At 45.5% G+C, this 18,323-nt stretch overlaps 1 protein-coding gene across 1 annotated transcript in view; it reads right to left on the bottom strand.

The window, feature by feature from the left end:
* Nucleotides 1-549: 549 nt before the first annotated feature.
* Nucleotides 550-18,323, bottom strand: part of LOC104051080 (T-box-containing protein TBX6L) — a 30,960-nt gene continuing 13,186 nt past the window's right edge. The window contains exons 3-11 of the mRNA XM_064466754.1: nucleotides 14,558-14,877; nucleotides 9,949-10,093; nucleotides 8,858-8,960; nucleotides 8,239-8,403; nucleotides 7,751-7,897; nucleotides 7,152-7,222; nucleotides 5,890-5,981; nucleotides 4,945-5,137; nucleotides 550-4,287 (exon numbers count right to left, since the gene is read on the bottom strand). Of these exons, the coding sequence (XP_064322824.1) occupies nucleotides 3,861-4,287; nucleotides 4,945-5,137; nucleotides 5,890-5,981; nucleotides 7,152-7,222; nucleotides 7,751-7,897; nucleotides 8,239-8,403; nucleotides 8,858-8,960; nucleotides 9,949-10,093; nucleotides 14,558-14,573 (1,359 nt within the window). The 5' untranslated portion in view covers nucleotides 14,574-14,877 and the 3' untranslated portion in view covers nucleotides 550-3,860. The remainder of the gene's footprint in view (nucleotides 4,288-4,944; nucleotides 5,138-5,889; nucleotides 5,982-7,151; nucleotides 7,223-7,750; nucleotides 7,898-8,238; nucleotides 8,404-8,857; nucleotides 8,961-9,948; nucleotides 10,094-14,557; nucleotides 14,878-18,323) is intronic.

Genomic DNA, 18,323 nt, shown 5'->3' with positions numbered 1-18,323 from the left:
CTGCAGGCAAAGAGTCTCCCTGGGGCCCCACTGAGCCCTTGCAGGGGCAGGCAGACCCTGCCCCACACTGTGCATGTGAGGACTCGTTGACAACACCACACACCGCAGAAGGTGCCGGACAGCAGTGCTCCCACTGGGCTTGGCTGGGCCAAGGAGGCCAGTCTGATGGCACCAGACAGCCAGTTTGGTTTTCACCAGCTGACCAAATCTCTCTCCCTCCAGACCCTGGAAATCAAATAAGCTCTTACTGAAAACAGCTGGTGGCTTCTTCTGCAGAGGCAGAGGGTGACCGAGTGGGTACAAGCCCAGAGGCTACGTGCCAGGCAAGGCTTCTGCAAGGCGTGGGGAGAGGGGGGCACTTCACTGTGTTGCAGGGAAGCACCATCACAGGTGCTTCTGCTGAGCCAAGCCTGAGGCTGCTTACCAGGATACGCTGTCTGCGGGAGAACTGCAGCACTGGCAAGAAATAATTTTTCTGCCATTCCCATCTGCACTGAAGCACTGTCAGACAAGGCTTAAGGCTGCAAAAACGAGTGGGAGAAACCGAAATAAATCAGGATCTTTATTTCCCATAGAAAATCTACCTAGATTGTATTTAAAGTCGATTTGCGCTCATCCTTATGTAACTTCTCTGCAGGAGAGGAGCAGAAAACAAAAGGAAAATAAACAATTTGCTGCAAAGAATTAGTCCAAGAGACTGAGTCACATCTATGACACAAGCAGATAACCTGGGGCTCACTGAATGTGCTGCACAGAACAATGAATGCTGAGATCAACAGCATGTGTCATACATCTACAAACTGGCCCCAGGTAACATCACTGAAGTGGAGCCACTGGTGTGCTTGAGAGAGATGCACAAAAAACACACTTTAGAGTTTATTTTATTGTTCTTATTGCTCTTAACAGCCTGCCTTCCACATGTCTCATTTCCTTTTATTGAAGCTGTCAGAGAGGCATTACATTATCTCACATGCGTGCAAAAACAGCATTTTGGTTGAGCTCATAAAAACTTTTAAATACCACAGCTGAAGAAAACAAGGCAGTGGGAACTGCAAAAAGAGGAGGCAGCAGCGGAGTCCAGAGCACACACCTACAGGCAAGATTTCCAAAGGCTTCACAAACCAGTCAAGCTGCACTCTCTAACCACAGACAGGCGAATGAGGAAAATAAAGGTACTTTTCTAATAAGCCAGGTGATTCACTGAAGAAGGGCAAAGAGTTCTGTTGCAACAGAAGGCTGATGAGTAATTAATGGCTCGTCCCAGGCACAAGGCTGTCTTTTACCCCGGTGCAGAGCTGCATGCCAAACCAGCTCTACCAACAGGCCCACGGGGCAGCAGCACTTGCAAAGCTATTCTGAAGGTTTGAAAAAAAGACTATTACACCCATATTTGCACAAGGGTTTCCCTCTGCTGCCCTGTTCTCCTCAGTTCCTCATACTCACCGCAGCATGGTTTTCATCCTCATTAGCACCCTGTGACAGAGGGAAATAAAACTCATCTTCAAAGATAAAGAAACAGATCTAACCAAGTAGCCTGTGAGGGGGTACGTTACTTTCTCTGGCAGCAATCGTGGCAGGGTACCAGGAGGACTGCCTCCACTGCAGAGACCTTGCAGAAGGTACCACCCCCATGGTCCCCACACACAGGGCTCAAGGCACTGAACTCCCTAGCCAGCCTTCTCATCTGCTTTCCAAGATGTGGAAAACAGTGGTGGCAAAATCAGCTACTAATGGTCAGAAATAGAATATTTTTCCCATCACACAGGACAGTCTTTTACAGATGACCTGCCTTCATGAAGCTGGCATTTGGACAGCGGGAAATCATGTTATCCTGGGGTTAAAAAGAGTCTCCTCCACTTTTTTTTCCCCAACAAGATTTCTCTTTAGCGAGTCACTCGCATCCACATTCATGTCACGGACAGCAGGTATAAATTGCTACTGGCCAGGGTGCTATCAGAGGAGAGGCTAATAGGGTATTATGTGCATACACTGTGGTGGAGTCTGACCTTTATTTAAACGCTGCACATCTCACACCTCCATCCCGTGAAGCTGAGGGGAAGTGCTTGGCTGCTCTGTACATATCATAATTGTGGTGCAAAAGCAGTTAGCAGTATACTATTTAAATAAGGAACTAGTCATTGTAGTTGAATTTCACAGATTTGTAGGCTACTTTCCAAAGTCATTTTAACAATAACAAACACAGCTCAACACCTCTATTCTACGGACACGCACAGTGCTGACCTGACAGCCAAACAGACTGGTGCACAGCCAGTGTACCTGCACACTTGTCCTGATGCACTGGTAGTCATGTACCCGCCCAGCTCTGCCCCTAGACAACATCCTGCCACACACACTTGTGCACACACACAGAGAAGACTATCTGGCATACATGCTAAATGACACACCTCACTGCCTACTGATGGCTACAGGCCACACAGCGGTTTATTTAAAGCGTTACAAGAAAACATTCCCTAAATAACACCTAGGAACATGTCTATACTCCCTGAGAAGCAAAGAGTCTCTCTCAAACAAGAGCTCACTGCCAGGGCCGTTCTGCCACCTGGGCAAACAAGGATGCTTACCCCTTCTAACACAAAGATAAAAAGAAATCCTCTTTGCAAGGCAGTGCACAGGCTGCTCACTGGCAGAGCAGCTCCTCCCCATGATGGGACCCAGAGGTAAGGGAGGTGAAACTGCTCTGATAACTAAACATGGAAGCAGATCCCTACAGACTCTCCAACAGCAGCAAGACAACTTTGCTGACCAGCCTGGGAGCTGCTGAGCTCACCAGCAACGCAGCATGCAGCTCAGGGCCTGCAGGGTATTAACTGAAGCGTATGCCTGATGAGCAACGACAGGCTGCTGAGAACCACCTATTGTCAAAGCTTGCTCAGAGTGTAGCACAGTAACCACAACTATAAATTATATTCTCTAGGGGTGGCAGGTGGTGGAAGAAGGAAGTTCAAAGCAAAAGATTTCCCTTCCTTCAAAAGAAAGAGGTCAGAGTGACATAGACAGCACTGCTGTTCGTGGCCCTGTTTCTGACAGCCACAGGCCTTTGGAACCCCCCAGAGCAGACCCTCACATTCTGTGGACAACCTCCCTCTACCTCCAGCAAAAGAAGAGTGTGTTCCACTAACCTTGAATCTAAGGGTGACAGAAGAGGGATGGGCACAGGGGACATGCAGACACAACACACAGCCTTGCTGCTGCTTCTCCTGTATGGGACAAACTCTCGCCTGCCTGAATGACCCACCACTGCTCTCCAGACCCATAGCTGTTGCTGCGTATTTTACTCTCATAGGCTGCTGGAAGAAAGGCAAGACTCTAGCTTTAATTTGACTATACTAAGTGAGGAAACTGCTCAAGGGAGCACCGGGATTGCTCATTTTGCTTGTCTTTGAAATAATTTTCTACAGCTTTTTGGCCACCTGGACAGCTTGCTGAAACTCCTCAGCCCCTATCTCCTTACATGCAAGTCCTGGGAGGAAAAGATTTTGGGAACTGCCAAACGTGAGATGCAAACAGCCTGGGACTGAGAGTTTGGCAGCTCTTTAAATACTGGTCTTGCAATTCCTGTGGTTTCCTACTCCTGTTGGGAGAAAAAAACACTGCAGAACACATTGATTCAGCCAGACTCACACTGGCACGGCTGGGACAGCCACCAGCTTAGCCATTGCTTGTGAAATAGTGAGGGTTGTTGTGCAAGGAGACAAGGAAGTAAAGATGTCCCATGCTAGCACTTGCAGCAATGCCTCTTTGCCTAGTGTAGCCAAGACTTCAAGATCAACACTCCAGAGCAAATATTATCTCATTTACAATTTTCTTTGAGTCTTTTCATTGGGAAGGGTCTTCTCCATTCACCAGCAGGCATATGGGAACAGGGGATACTGGCTCCACTCTGCCATGGTCCCGTGGGCATGTCCTGGAGCCCCCTGTGTGTTGTACTCTGTGGAGAAAGCTGAGTAGCTCATTGCCCTGTACTGGCTGTGGGAAGGCACCATCCACTGGCCGAGGCCTTGCTCGGTGCCATAGGGACTGTACATGGGCGCCCGGGCCCCGGGCTTCCCAACAGAGTCTAAAGCCATGTTCACCACTCCTGTGTAGTCCTGCGGAGGAGGCAGAGGCGGGGGGAGTGGAGGCAGGTTGGCGAAGCCCTCTGGGAGCTGTTTGGAGTCGTGCTCGGGCACCGTGGCAAGATCCAAGGTGTGGCACCTTGCCCGGAAATCGTTCAAGGTTGCACCATCGCGGGTGGGAAGCTGCTGGCTGTCTCCAGCTTCATGGAACCTAAGCCCCGAGGGGAGAGACAAGAGCAAGTCAAACCTACCGCAGCGGAAAGCCACTGAAAACCCACACGGATCCCCTGGGGGAAGGCAGTGCAAGCTCTTAGCATGCCCTCTTCCCCTTGCCTACTGCTTCATCTTACTGTTAGTGTGGATTTTAGTCCAAGCTTTGCTGTCACTCACATACAAAAACTAAATGCCAGAGAAGGTAAACCCAGACTACTCTAGCTCTGGCTAAGTTCTAGTCTGGGCTCACTCTAACTCATGCCTGACACTGCAATTATAAGAAGAAGGGGTAAAAAAAAAAAACCCAAAAAACATTGGAGTTCTGCCACTCCTCCAACAAGCTTCCTTCAAAGGACAGGCAAGTTCTGCAGTACACAGAGCTGGCTGGGAGAGCATTTCAGGACAGGAAAATAAACAGCACTACTAAGACATGGGTATGTCCAGAATTAGTGGGTTTGAAGTAATACAGAAGGCCTTTGTTGTGGAGATATCTCCATGCTAATCTAGCACCTATCACCCAGGCGTGCTGTCCAACAGAAAGGCATCCTTCCTCACTCCCACTGGCTGCTTTGCTTAGGAAATACCCAGCAGAAGAGGAGGAATCCCATCTGTTAGAGGGTGGCTTTGGATATCGGCACCAGGAGGCAGGACTCACCGATATGCCTGGTAGGATGGCGTAGGCACTTGCTGCTCTCTGGCCAGACCCTCCCTCTGGTCACCTGGCACCGGCGATGCTGTAGGAAAGGCATGGCTGCCATTCTGCTCTGAGACCCAGAAGGGGTATCCACTGCTGACCACAATGGGATTACTCTCTTCCTTCACATCTGCATTCTCATCTTTCTCAAAATCTGACTCACAGCAGGGAAAAGAAAGAAGGGCAAAAATGAGAAGGGGAAGAGAGAGCCAGAGCTCACAATGGTCTATTGGCAGCTGGATTAATCACAGGATGATGGAAGGAAACACGCTAATACCATTTCTGTAGTCATACTGCCTTAAGGGACTAGCCCTTTGCAGGTTTTTTCTGCCCTTACACTGTCGTGTTCGGTTCTGCCCTGACCTCTCTCTGTAGTTGTGTTACTGCAAGCATCACCATGACCTGGAGCAAGGAACGATCCAGTTTAAAAGCAACCTAATAGAAGGAGTGAAGTTTTTTCTTTTAATGGTATCAGTTCCCCCATCTGCATCGCAACCCAGCTGCACAAACAGCATTGCTGGCACAACTGCACCAACAAGAACCAAGAGGAAAGCAATGGGTGATACTGCAAGCTCGTATTGCTATTGAAGAGAAAACATCGTGAAAGTACAGCCTATGATCCATACTCGGTCACAAAGCGTGGCTGCACTGGGAGGCTAGTGAGAGAGCTGATGAGCAGCAGTCACAAGGAGTAACAACAAGCGACTTGCGAGCACAGTCCTATGGATCATTTCCAGAACGAGTCAGAGACTCAAAGCCATCAGAGACACAGCACTCTCTGGGGACTCCACCTAGGCCACTCTCCCCAGGCAGGAGACACAGCAGATATGTCACTGATTCTTTTCCTCCCTGTAGCCTGGGCGCTGTTTGGAAATTATTATCTGGGTTAGTTATGATCAATATTACCACGTTCCTCAGCACTGGCCTCCTTTTCCTCAGACAGCTTCCTCTTCTGGCCCTTGGCTGGGCTAGGCTTCTGGCATTTGACTCGTCCTTCCCTGGGAAAGAAACAAGATATGGGGGTAGCTTGTATGTAAGCTTTTTGCCTAGACAGATATGCAAGGGATGCTGGACAAGCCCTGGAAAACAAAAAGATGGGATGAACCTCTCTGACATTCTGCGACGGACACCTCCCCTGACGGGCCCTCGGGGAATACACTTGCCATAGTCAAACTGCAGGGTGAGCCATGCCACCTGCCATCAGCATGCACTTCCAGCGAAAGCCCTCGACCTGTAGGATATCGGGCACTAATTAGTAAAGGGGTTGCCTTCATCATGTTTGTACAAAAGGCACGATCAACACAGAAACTCAGCCCTGGATGTTTTGGCACTGAGTTTGTAAGCATAGTCCAATGTTGGATATACATACTGTACACACAGGTACATGTGTAGTAGGGTGGGTCTTTCACATGAAAGCAGCTTTCTTCCTAAATGGAAAATGAGTCTAAGTTTAGTCAGAAATGATCCTTTTAGGAGGTGAAAGAAAATCTATGACATCTTCAAAGTTTAAGCAAAAAAGAGTCAGTTTTGCCGTTTTTCATCAGGAAATTAGAAATTTTTTTCAGGCATAAAATAACACAAAACAAAATCTCAGATATTTTCATAACATTTTCTGCTTGGAAAAAACCATTTTTTTCCTTCTCTATTGCCAATCTATGGTTGCATTTAAGCTTTCTTTCTTCTTTTTCATCTCATCCACTGGCTGCCCTCAGACCAGATTGAAGATCTTACTGGTATTGGTATCCATTTTCCCTCTTGCAGACAAAACCTCCTGTTGGGAGACACTTATCTACACACAGGGAAAGATGAGGGAGCCTGCAAATATCAGAATCAAGCTGATCTCAGAGACAATGATCTACTGTGGACTCCTGTTATCACTGCTGTTCACATGTCAGACTCCAGTCTAGCTCCAAGTTGCAAGGTAACACAGGTCTCAAGTTTGTCACACCTCCCACATTTCTGTAGGAAATCCTGTATCTCCTCCTACTCTCCAAGTCCCTTGGGAGGAGGCTGTACAGGGGCACATTATTCCCACATACACGCAAATGCAGGATACATGATCCAGCAGGCTCTGCAGTGCTAGCTGGTATAGTTTTACTCCATGGTTTTGGGAAAAATTTACAAGTGAACTCCAGCTATAAATAAATTAACATGAAAAAACAGTTTACCTTCGAGTGTTCTTCCCATGCTCGCGGAAACCTTTAGCAAATGGATTGTTGTCAATCTTGAGCTTTGTAATCTTAAAATAAATGGAAGAAGATTCAGTACCATGGTGACTGGCTGAGTTCTCTACTGTTTCATGATCCTCACCCCAGTATTTATCAGAAAAACTTGTCTGAAGTTTTTGGGCATGCCCTTGCCACAGTATCTGAGCTCTCCCAGCAGTTCCCATTATCGATTAGGAACTGACAGACAGAGGGAAGTGACTTTGTCAGGGTCAGCAGGAATATGGGTGGGATTCACCTGACTAGAGAAATATTCAGGGTCAGTATCTGTATCTGGACTTTTGGGCATACTTTTTACTGCATTTAGAGTTCAGTTATCACTGACAGCGCACTTAATACAAGTCAGTGTACCAAATAAAGTGCATGATTCTTCTCATCCCAGAGAAGATGTTTTCCACAGGAAACATAATGCGCCTGTTTCTTTCCACTGTCTGTCACAGGTGCCCAGGGTGACCAGCTTGGAAGGAGACACGTTCCTCTGTAAGATTTCTGAAGACAGGGTATTTAGCAATGTGCCCAAGGGCAGTACTTGCACACTGTACCTGCTCATTCTGGTAGGCAGTAACAGAAGTGAAGACAGTCTCAGGGAAGCTGAAGACTTGGAAGATGCTCCAGCGAACACTGAAAAGGTCATCTGCCTGCACAATGTGGAAGCGAGGCTTGTAACGGTGCATGGAGTGGAGGATGATCTGGCACAGAGACAGACAAAGGGCAAAGTTTCTATGTGCGACCACTGCTATCACTCTGTGCAAAGCCTCCTGCGGAGACTCCCAGGACATCCATTTCAAACCAGGGCTGCCTGCCTGGGACTGCTGTCTCCACCACGCCCCTACAGTGACAGTACAGACTAAAGCCTTCCCTCACAGGTAGTTAAGAGAGCACATGGGCTGGGCTGAGGAAGGCGAAGCAGGCACTTGGATATGTTTTATTTCCATATGACCTAATTTCGCACAAATCTCACTTATTTCCCTTAACGTCCATCTGCAATGAATTCCAAGAGAGAACAGCACAAAGGCCAGCTACAACCTACATGCCCATGTTGATCCAGAGTGTTGTTAGTGAGCTTCAGTTTTTGGAAGGAGACGGGCTCTTTCATCCAGTGGCTGCCAGGAGCTGGGGAATCTGGGTGGACGTAGGTGCGACAAGGGAGCTGGGGCTCTGCTTTTCCAGCAATTTCCCACTGATCTTTATTCCACTGTGAAGGGAAAGATGGAAATCTAGAGCTTAAAAAACCATTACTTTCATTATAGGAAAACCTCTGCAACTTTGCTTCACTATTGCTTTAATGGACTCCTCTGAAGCACAGTCCTGACAAGAAGCAGATTCTCTCTTGTAAGCCATGATCGTGTTACCAAAACAGCTCCAAGTTTAGGCCTCATTTTTCCTCCCTTTCTCTCAATGGCTGCCACAGAAGTCTGATGTTCATCATGATTAAAACTGTACTGCTTACAGTGAATATTAGTTACCTTTCCAGCTGCTCCCTAAGCAAAACTGACAAATAACTCCAGAGAGACATTAAATCCACCAATCACTTCTAAACTTTGCCCAAAGAAAATTTATTTATGAGCCTGGCCAGTGAGGCATAAAGATTAATCTATTTCAAATGAAGACAGAAGGACAGCGTAACTTCTATTATTTTAAGTACTTACCTTATACCTGAAGTTGTCCATTGGCACAAAATCTACCAGCATGAGGTACTTGGCATATGGAATTAAGCCAGAGACTTTGATTTTGCATTGTGGAAACATTCGTCTGAAGGAGAAATGAAATACACAGTATAAGGATTTCTCTATAAAGTGGATATTATCTAGTGATCAAACAACAGGTCATGTTTACTCACTATTGTGCAAAGTTCTGGTAGCAGTATTTCTACATGCCAGCTATTGAACTTTTTTACCATCTTACTGATGTATTGCCTAATCCTATGGGCTTAGGTGGAATAGGCACTAACAGGGCAGCAGTCACTGATGGCCTGACATCGTTACTGCTTTTGTTCTTCTGCTTGCTGTAACATAACAGTGGGAAACTTAAGATATTTGGAATTTGCACACAGTTCCTAGCCTTCTGCAGCTATCACAGACCTGGAGGACAGATTAGAGCATTTTCTAGCATGGGCAGAAAACGTGCTCTCATCTAAGAGCACATCTAGCTTTCCATTCCAGTACTCCCTGCCACCACTTTCATGTTGTGACTCTGCAAAAAAGCTTTGAAACCTACCTCCCTACCCAAAGGGATTATTTCAGCTCACAGAAGCTTTGACATAATACGTTACAATTTCACAATTTCATATTCTTTCACTGCCAGCTCCACAATGCATGACTCATTTAAACTTTACGGTAGTCTGCATGCACAGATCATTACTATTCTACGCCACGTTCTTGTCTGCAAAGGCAGACTCAACACCAGGGATTTGCTGCTCAACTGCTGCTGCCTGTGACCAAGACAAACGAAGCCCAGGGAACTTTCCAGAGCAACCTCGCAGTGACAGGAAGAACATCAGTGTTAAGGTCTGAGGTAAGAGCCCTAAAGTTTTCTCAGCACATCATCCCCACAGTGACCTCTTACACTTCACAGTTCGGACTTCTACAACACCCTGACAGTAAAATTCTTCTGCCAGAGGCAGGGAGGTGTGCATAACTGGCTACAAAACTAGTTTAAGGGCCACCATTCAAAAAAGAAGCACTCAGATTTTGTTAACATTCTGGAGGGTTGTGGTATGGGCCTGTCCTACTCCCCTCACCTGCCAGATTTGGTGATGATCATTTCAGTTCCTATCTGATGAAACTTCATCCAGAGACCCACGTCCTCGAGGGTGACCACAATGGAGCTCTGCGGGTAGGGCTCCAGGCTGGGGGAGGGAAGTGTGTCACATGGCACTTTCACGTCTACCGGGAGAGAGAGAAAAACGGTGACCTCAGACAGGCGGGGGGAGCTGGCGTGAAGCAGCCTCTCCTGCTCAGAGACAGCGCCCTGAGATGCAGCACCCGCCTGGCCCTCCAGTGCTCTCCAGTACAGGGAACTACTGACTTTCACACGCCGATGTAACAGATGGGGCCCATGTATGTGGCAGTTCACTCCTCCCGTCTGGCCTCGGTACATCTCAGCCCCAAATCACTGCGCAGTGCGCAGCACTGGTTCAGCTCAGGTAGCTGAATGTCATGATTTCGCCCATGAAGGTCCCAGGTGCTGCCAAGAACTAGGGCATCTGTGCCACAATAAAGCTCTTGAAGAAAATCTGTTATTTTTCTTCAGAGGCTTTTTGTTACTTAGTAGGCTCAGAAAGCATAAAGGCTTTTCCACCAGGTTTGGTTTTAGTTGCTAAGTTCTTTTGTAAAGATTTGTGTGTTGTAAAAACTCAGCCTGTCTCCCTTTATTCTAAAACTCAGGCTGGCAGGTAGCCACAATCCACTCTTATTCCTGTTCTGGTATGATCAGGGTCACGCAAAACACGTTACCGAGAGAATAAAATGAAAACCAAAAGGATTGGGAAGATTTTAAGTGTACCAGTGGGTAATGGGAGAAAATGACAGATAGGTGGTAGCAGAGGTGAAAAATCTCTTCAGAGTACAAAGAAGGGACAGACAGGAGACCCAAATGTAAGTGAAGGCAAGAAAGGGAGGTGACAGACCAGACCACAGAATATTCTGAAAAGAGGATGGCTGGTCTCAACTGGCCTTTGAGATGGAGACCGCTGAGAAGCCTGTGACGGCAGTGGAAGGTGCCTCTTCAGTAACATACCGCGGCACCTCAGAGGAGCTGCCTGCACTATGCCTGCACTTTCTATTACAGGCAGAGAATTAACCAAGGTCCTGTGGAAGGGGAAAGGGGAACCACTGCAGAAAATGTCTTTGGCGTTGATGGTATCCACCTCCTCTGTAAAGCTGTTTGGATTACAAACCTCCTATAGGAGCTCTTAATTATATTGTAACACATGCAAGATTGCTGCTGCCGTACTGAAAAACCCAGGTAAAAGAAAAAAAAAACCAGTTCAATTTAGGTCAAAACTTGACCTGGTATAGCTACTGGTGGACTGATTTCATACCCAATCAGGCTTTACTAACACTGCCCTGCAGTCTGAACGAAGTATTGATAAGCCTGCTCGACTCGGGGCACTCACAGCAGCAGTGCTGTCCTCAGTTCAGCGCCAGCAGGACACTTCTGCTGGGTCATGCGTTATCAGCTGTGCACGGCTATTTGTTTAAAAGGGAGATTTTTCTGCCTCTCAACCTGATCAGATCTTAATCAGAGCTTATCAGAAATAACAGAATTTCCACCTTGTTACAGCTTTCCTGAATGTCTTCAAAAGAATAAGCATGAAAAGTAGACAAGTATTTCCAGAGAAATTAGCTGTTTTCAGAAAGCAACAACTTTCCACAAAACCAACACAATGTGAGTTATTCCCACAGTATTAGGAAGTAAAAAACATTTAAATGTAATTTTGTCAGTTTGTAAAGCTGTTTAGGCATTTTAAAAAAATATCCTCTAGCCTTTTTTCTGCTTTGATCCAACATTAATGAACTAGCTAAGAAGTGACACCTAGTTTGCTCACTAAGATTAGCCTATTAACATCTTCTTACTAAAGCTTCCCCCATATCCTCTTGCAAAGACATGAAAGCTGCCATGAGACGATGCGGTCGGTGGCTCAGTGCAGCACATGTATCAAAAGGAGTTACAATAAAATTGGGCTGATTTCCCACAGGAGTCATCCAGTCACAAATACATGCAAACAGATTTTGATTAGCTAGACAGATGCTCACTCCTTCCCCAGATGAATTTTACAATTAACATCTTTATGAGCAAACACTGATGCCATTAAATGAGACTACAACAAGGCAGGTCTCAGCAGTCCTTACTGAGGGGAGACTTCCAAAGAAATCAAGAGGAATTTAAGTGAAAGGAGTTCAATACTGAATTAAAAAATCAAAGGCAGATGTTATAACCTGTTTTTCACCAAAGAGTCCACAACACACCTGTGTGAGAGAGATGCTACAGGAGATGGAAAAAGAGCTGCACGTACCATAAACATAGCAGCAAAGATTTTAAAACATAGGTAAGGTCCTTCACCCTGCAGGTTTTGCGTGCACAGTTGGAGGCTGAGAAATGACATTATCAGGTTGCATGGGGACCTGGACCCCAACAGTGGTGTGAGCTTGCTAATGGATCTTGCACAGCTGACTACACAGTCATGTGCAATAGGCTTCAGCAGGATCCTGCAGTGGTGGATCCATGTGTAGGATCCTCTTTGGATTTTCTTTGCAGAGCCAAATGCTGGCTTGCGAGGCACTTCAAAGTCACTCCTAGTTTGTGCCTATGTAACTGATGCCAAGACATGCACACATCCCCCCACAAAGATGCCTGTATGTTGGAACTGCAGCACGAAGAGGTTTGTGGCAGGGTGTCCAAGCACTGAACTGAACATGCTAGATCTGTACTTCTATTGTTTCCCCTTCTACATAACTTATTTTCTATGTTAACTATTTTTTGAAAGAAATTTAAACATTTTCCAAGAATTTTAGTTCTAAGCTATTTTAAAAGTATTCATGATTATTATCACTCTGGTGGTAACAGCACATATGGCACATTTTAAAACATATTCCTTATGCCAAGATTAGGTTGGAAAGGAAGACAGTTGCTATGATAAAGGCGCTGAAAATTAAGAGATTTTCAATCTATTTCATGTGTTATTTTAAAGTCCTTACACAAATAAGAGCAGTTTGTCCTTCAGTTTCCATATCTAGAATAGGCTGTACATAACCTTTTCCTTTATTGGAGATGGAAAGGAGAGAAAGATAAATAGGAGTCAATTCAGTAATGCTGGGGGGGGTTAAGATCTTTGGATAGAAGATGCTAGAGTATAATCCACTTACCTAAAGCAATCCCTCAATTAATTGTCGGTTACTGAGAGAATGTTATGATGTTAGAAAATCTGTTGCAGACCTCCTGCAAAGTATGGGACAGGGTTTGCAACACTGGGAAAACTCCAAGATAAAAGATATGCTTCTTACCTTCACTATAATCAGTTATTATTGCATTTGTTGCTGTTAACTACTCAATGAAGAAGTCCAACTCTACCAGTTATCCAGTGTTCAGGGAAGAAATGCATGTCAATATACAAAGCTATCTGAGAAATTAATCTTGCCAACAACCAAAAACAACCCCCATATTCTCTGATCTTATAAATGTCAGTAGAAACACCCCAACCCTCTGGAGGGAACCTCATTTCTCAGAACCAGAAAGCTTTTTAGCAATAACAGAAGTATGGGGTTCACAAATGCAATGGCTTCACCTCTCAAATGCACCCAGTCATCACCTGGAATATTTCTGCTGTGGGGTCATACAACAGAAACAACTCAGTTAGAAAGTGAGGTGACTTCTGCAATAGTTGGAATCTTTAACATGATAAAACACTGTAATACAGTCTGTTATTTTTTCATTGTTGCTCTTTTGCTTTTCAAGTCAAAATTCTCTTGAAGTGGCAGGAATCAATATGAATCAGATCAACACATTATGGACTGCTGTATAAAAACCCAAAACAACAGTGAAGGTGGAAATTATCTGAGTCATTGCACATGTATTTTGCTTATGAATGAAACAACACATTGCAGAGGTAGAGAAAGGAAGCTGGGAATACCCAGCCACCTCGAATGCGTACGTGAACTGCACACCTGAACTAGGTAAATAGTTGTTTCCATCTGCTGCAGAGTAAAACCCAAGACTACATTTGGGTTTCAGTTACCGACAAATGCAGTACCTCTGGACTGGCCCTTAGCTTCCCAATGCACATCTGTCACTGGGCCCAATCTGATCATGCCCCGTGCAGAAGAGGTTAACAACATGCTATGAGATGGACTGATGAAGAAAAACATAAATAAAACCCTGAGGAAGTCACAAAAATCCTGTGTTTGTGCATGAACCTGGTAGAGGTGGGGTATGTCTGCTTGGGGTTTATACTTTCAAAGACCAGAGAAAAACCAAAAGAAAAAACAGATAGTTTGTATCAGAACTATTATTAGCAATATAACAAATATTTCCAAACTTTCTGTGGCTTTCAACCTGAAGGAACTCGGGGTACTTTGCAACAATATACAAATAACACCTCTAGCCTTCAGTGAATGATCACAATGCCTAACTGTACATAAACCTTAGCTACCTTATAAAAGATCATCTAAAGCTCACGAAGAACACAAAAAAACCCCATTGCAGAAATCCTCTCCAGCCACACACACATTACTATGTATGCTGGTAACTCTTCAGGAGCACTTGTTCTCCTTCTAAAATGACTGTATGCTCTTGGCATAAATCTAGGATCTTTCTGTGCAATAAGTAAAAGTAGGGAGCCCTCTACCTACCTGGTAAAGCTTGCATTTTTCCATGTACTGTGGAGTCTAGGAGGCTGCGCTGCTGAGAGAGGCACCAGGGTTCTTACAAGGGGAGCCAAAATAGTCCAGTTCAAAAGCAGGTCCGATTTCCTGAAGCAAGTAAAAGCTTTCCTTCTGGGATCCAGTGTCAAGAGTGATGGAGTTGAGGATGGGACTCCAAGCGCAGCTAGCCAAGGTGAGTTCCTGTTTTATGGAACCTAATGAGCAGGGAGGAGCTTCTCACCAGGGCTGTCCCCTTGCAATCCTTTGATGTCCAAAGGGACAAAGAGAGGAAGAATCTGCGGCTGGGGCTAAGGGAAGAAAATCAAAGAGAATTAACATGGCTTTGACATACAGGAAACCCTATAGGGGAAATGCACCTTGATTTATTGCTAACTCACTTTTAAACAAACAGAGACAAGACCAAAAAACATCAGTTGAAGACTTGCCTACAAAACAAAAAAAATCACTTAAATAGCAAGCAGGAAAAATTTCCTTCTGGCTATTCCAAGGATCTGATATATTTTTCATCTCCAGAGTACAGAATCATTTGACTCTTGATTTCTGGTATCAGAATCAGGACTGTATTGAGCTTGTTCCTTCCCAAGTGGGTCATTAACAGTCTGTGGTAAAGTTTGCTCTCACGACTGGGATGCTGCAGCAACACATTCATACAGATGCCTTCTTCACTAACAGACACACGCTTGATGATATAACGTTACTTACCTACCCAACCTCTCTGCTCACAGCCTGTAACTGCACAGTTATTTTTCCTGCGCTGTTTTTCTACAGCAGGGTCCTCACTGTTGCATCAGATCTGTTCTGAAGCTCAGGACTGAGGCTGCTCTACATGCGGTATCTTTTCAACTGAGCTTCGTAAGTGAAAGCTGCAATTGTTTAATGACACAGCCACGCTCGCATATAATTTTATGGCACCAAAATCCTTCAGATAGCAGCTTCCAGGGCTAGTGCAAGTGATCCAAGAGTCTCCTCGTGGATCAGGCACCGGTTTTAGGCCTTGATCAAGGCACTGCTTACTGAAGGGACCACTGAGCAGAAACTGAAGGACTTGAGCATTTTCCCTTAATTAGTTTATTCTGCAAGTGTGACCATTAGCTTTTGTACTTACAAGTGCTAAGAGACAGCACTCAAGTCTCATGCTTCAGGGCACAAAACAGCTACTACACCTTGGTGAAGAAGGGAGTTCTGTGCGTTCAGGTACAGAAATTGCTATACTAACATTTAAAGGTCAAAGATGTTAAAAAAGAGGAGGTCAAAAGAGGATACCAGTCCAGTCTCAGTGGGCCAGTGTTGGATCCTGTACAGCAAATTCAGGAGCTCTGTTCATTTCAAAGAGCATTGCTGCAGCTGCAGCTGATTCATGGTCTAGTTTTGCCCCCAATAAAATAAACATGGTTTTTATTTTGTCAGTGATGTTATTGGGACATCTGATTTTTAGTTTGACAGACAAAACATAGTCTGAATTTATTTAATCTGTTTCTATAACCAAAGAGCATCCCTTTAGTTTAGCTTTTACTGCCTTTTGGAACAGGCAACGCAAGGACACGCAAAGAGGACAAAGGAGTTTAAGCAGAGGAGAGACAGGCTCTTTTTCAATAGTATACTGAATTTTAGGCATCCCAGTATTAGGCAGAGAGAGAAAGGCCAATGCTTAGTGTGGCAAGGAAGAATGTTTAAAAGAAAGCGGTTGGAGAGTTCAAGAAGTCCTGAGGAGGATTTTATAGATGGTCCATTGGATCTTGGCGCCTCTGAAGGACCGCATCCAGCCTTTCTGACATCCCTTTAGCACTACTAGATAATACAGAAGACCACAGACTCTTCTCCTTCAGCTAACTTGGGGATATCCAGAACTGGGAAGTCTCAATACTACTGAGGAGGAGACTGTCACATGGTGGAGCAACATCACCTTGTAGCTCAACTGGAGATTTTTTTATTACATGTGTGGAAAAATAAATTGGAAGGGAAAAGATCAGCTGAAAATGGTATCAAGGTCAAATCTCCTCCGCTTGTACTTGCACAGCCACTACCAGACACAAACAAAACAGGATGCAGAAATGCTACAAAAGGAAAACCAGCATCAAATCTGCCCTCTCCATGTCCTGCTTTTCTAATGCTAGTATTTTAATTGTAGAAAGCGGAAGACAACCATAATCAGTCTGAAAAGGAAAAATAGAACAAAAATTGGGTCAGATTCAAGCCAGCAGCAGGATGGATCAACATCCCACACAGTTTGAAACTGCACAACAGCAGCAGCAGCACTGGGAATTTCAGACTCTTCACCTGACAAGAGCGTGGGATGTGTATCATGACTTGCTGCTTCTTCCACAAAAGGGTATGAGATGGTCTCCTGCTGCCACTTCATTTGCGTATCAGCATGTCTAGAGAACACACATTTGCTACGAAGTACTCAAATCCTTTTGGCTTTTCCCAGCTGATTGATGGGGAAGGTGGAGCCATTCATTACCCATGACTAGTTAACAACTAGCTTTCTCCCAGCCATTCATGTTGCACTGGAAAGGTTGTAAAAAGGGGGGGGGGGGGGGGGGGGGGGGGGGGCAGTGAATTTGTTACTATTGCTGGAAAGCGTGGCTAACAGGAGCAATCCCCATGAAATTCATCACTAGCAAAGGGGGAATTTAGCACATTACCCTCTCGTCTGCCTGTCCATGGAGCACCCTCAGGCAGTTTGCTGGGAAGTCAGAGCTGAATGTGCTGGTGTCTAACAATTCACTGGCAAATTGGAGGCTGGGGGGGTGGGAAGGGATTGGAGAGATAGTGGATCTGACATGTGTAAGTCAGTGACATACACAGCTCTGCTCCAAGCTCATTTACAGCAGCAGGTAAAAATCCTGCCGTGCCTAGCTCTAACAGTAGGCTCTTCTGCTATGCTGAAGGGGATGAGGTAGGGCAGCACAGAAGGGAGGGGGTGTGTGATGACAAAAGCAGAGGCCAAGAGCATTTGCTTTGCATCTCTTCGAGAAGGTGATTAGAAAGAAACATTCCCCTCTGGGTTCTGTAGTAAGGCAAATATTTTCTGGCACTTCTCCCGCCTTGAGTGAAGCTTTAACCCTTAACTCTCAGCAGGATCCTGAAGGGAACTGGTCTGTACACATACCCTCCCCCATTCCTACCTTCTGAACAGGGAGCTCTCTGAGATGGGGTTATCATCTTGCCATCTCTTGCTGGTGTCTGGGGATCTCAGACTGTGTGAGAACAGATAACGTGCGCCAGCCAGCAGGAGGCTTGGCTAGCAGGATCTGAGTCTGCAAGTGGCTGCGTAGGATGCACCACCTCTGACTAGGAGAAACTTCCAGGACAGCATTCTGCCCTGAGAGCAAGCTCAAGTGTGAGGCATAAAGTTACTGTCTGGGACACTGCTGAAATGCATCAGAAATCCAGATTAGTAATAAGGATCCTTTGAAAGTGTCAGTCTTGGATCATTGCTCATCTGTATCAGCACTCAGGTGCAGTAGCCAGCAATCCAACCCCTGCAGACTTCCCTCTGGGATGCGGTTGTGAGAAAGTGTTATATCAGCTTTATTAAAACTGGGCTTAAGTGAAGCAGTGTTGTCTACCTGAGTTTGTACAAGCAAGAAAAAATATCACGGAGAAGTGATGTTTTCCCTCTGAAACATGAAGATTGCCTTACTGCCATTTAAACGTGACTCATTTAGCAGATTCCCACCTGGCAGACAGGGGCCACAGTCCTAGAGCGCCTTGGCAGGATATGCTCTCT

Source organism: Phalacrocorax carbo, chromosome 15 (assembly GCF_963921805.1).
Source record: "Phalacrocorax carbo chromosome 15, bPhaCar2.1, whole genome shotgun sequence".
NCBI lineage: Eukaryota > Metazoa > Chordata > Aves > Suliformes > Phalacrocoracidae > Phalacrocorax > Phalacrocorax carbo.
The sequence above is the reverse complement of the archived record's forward strand: the minus strand, read 5'-3'. Positions and strand labels throughout refer to the sequence as shown.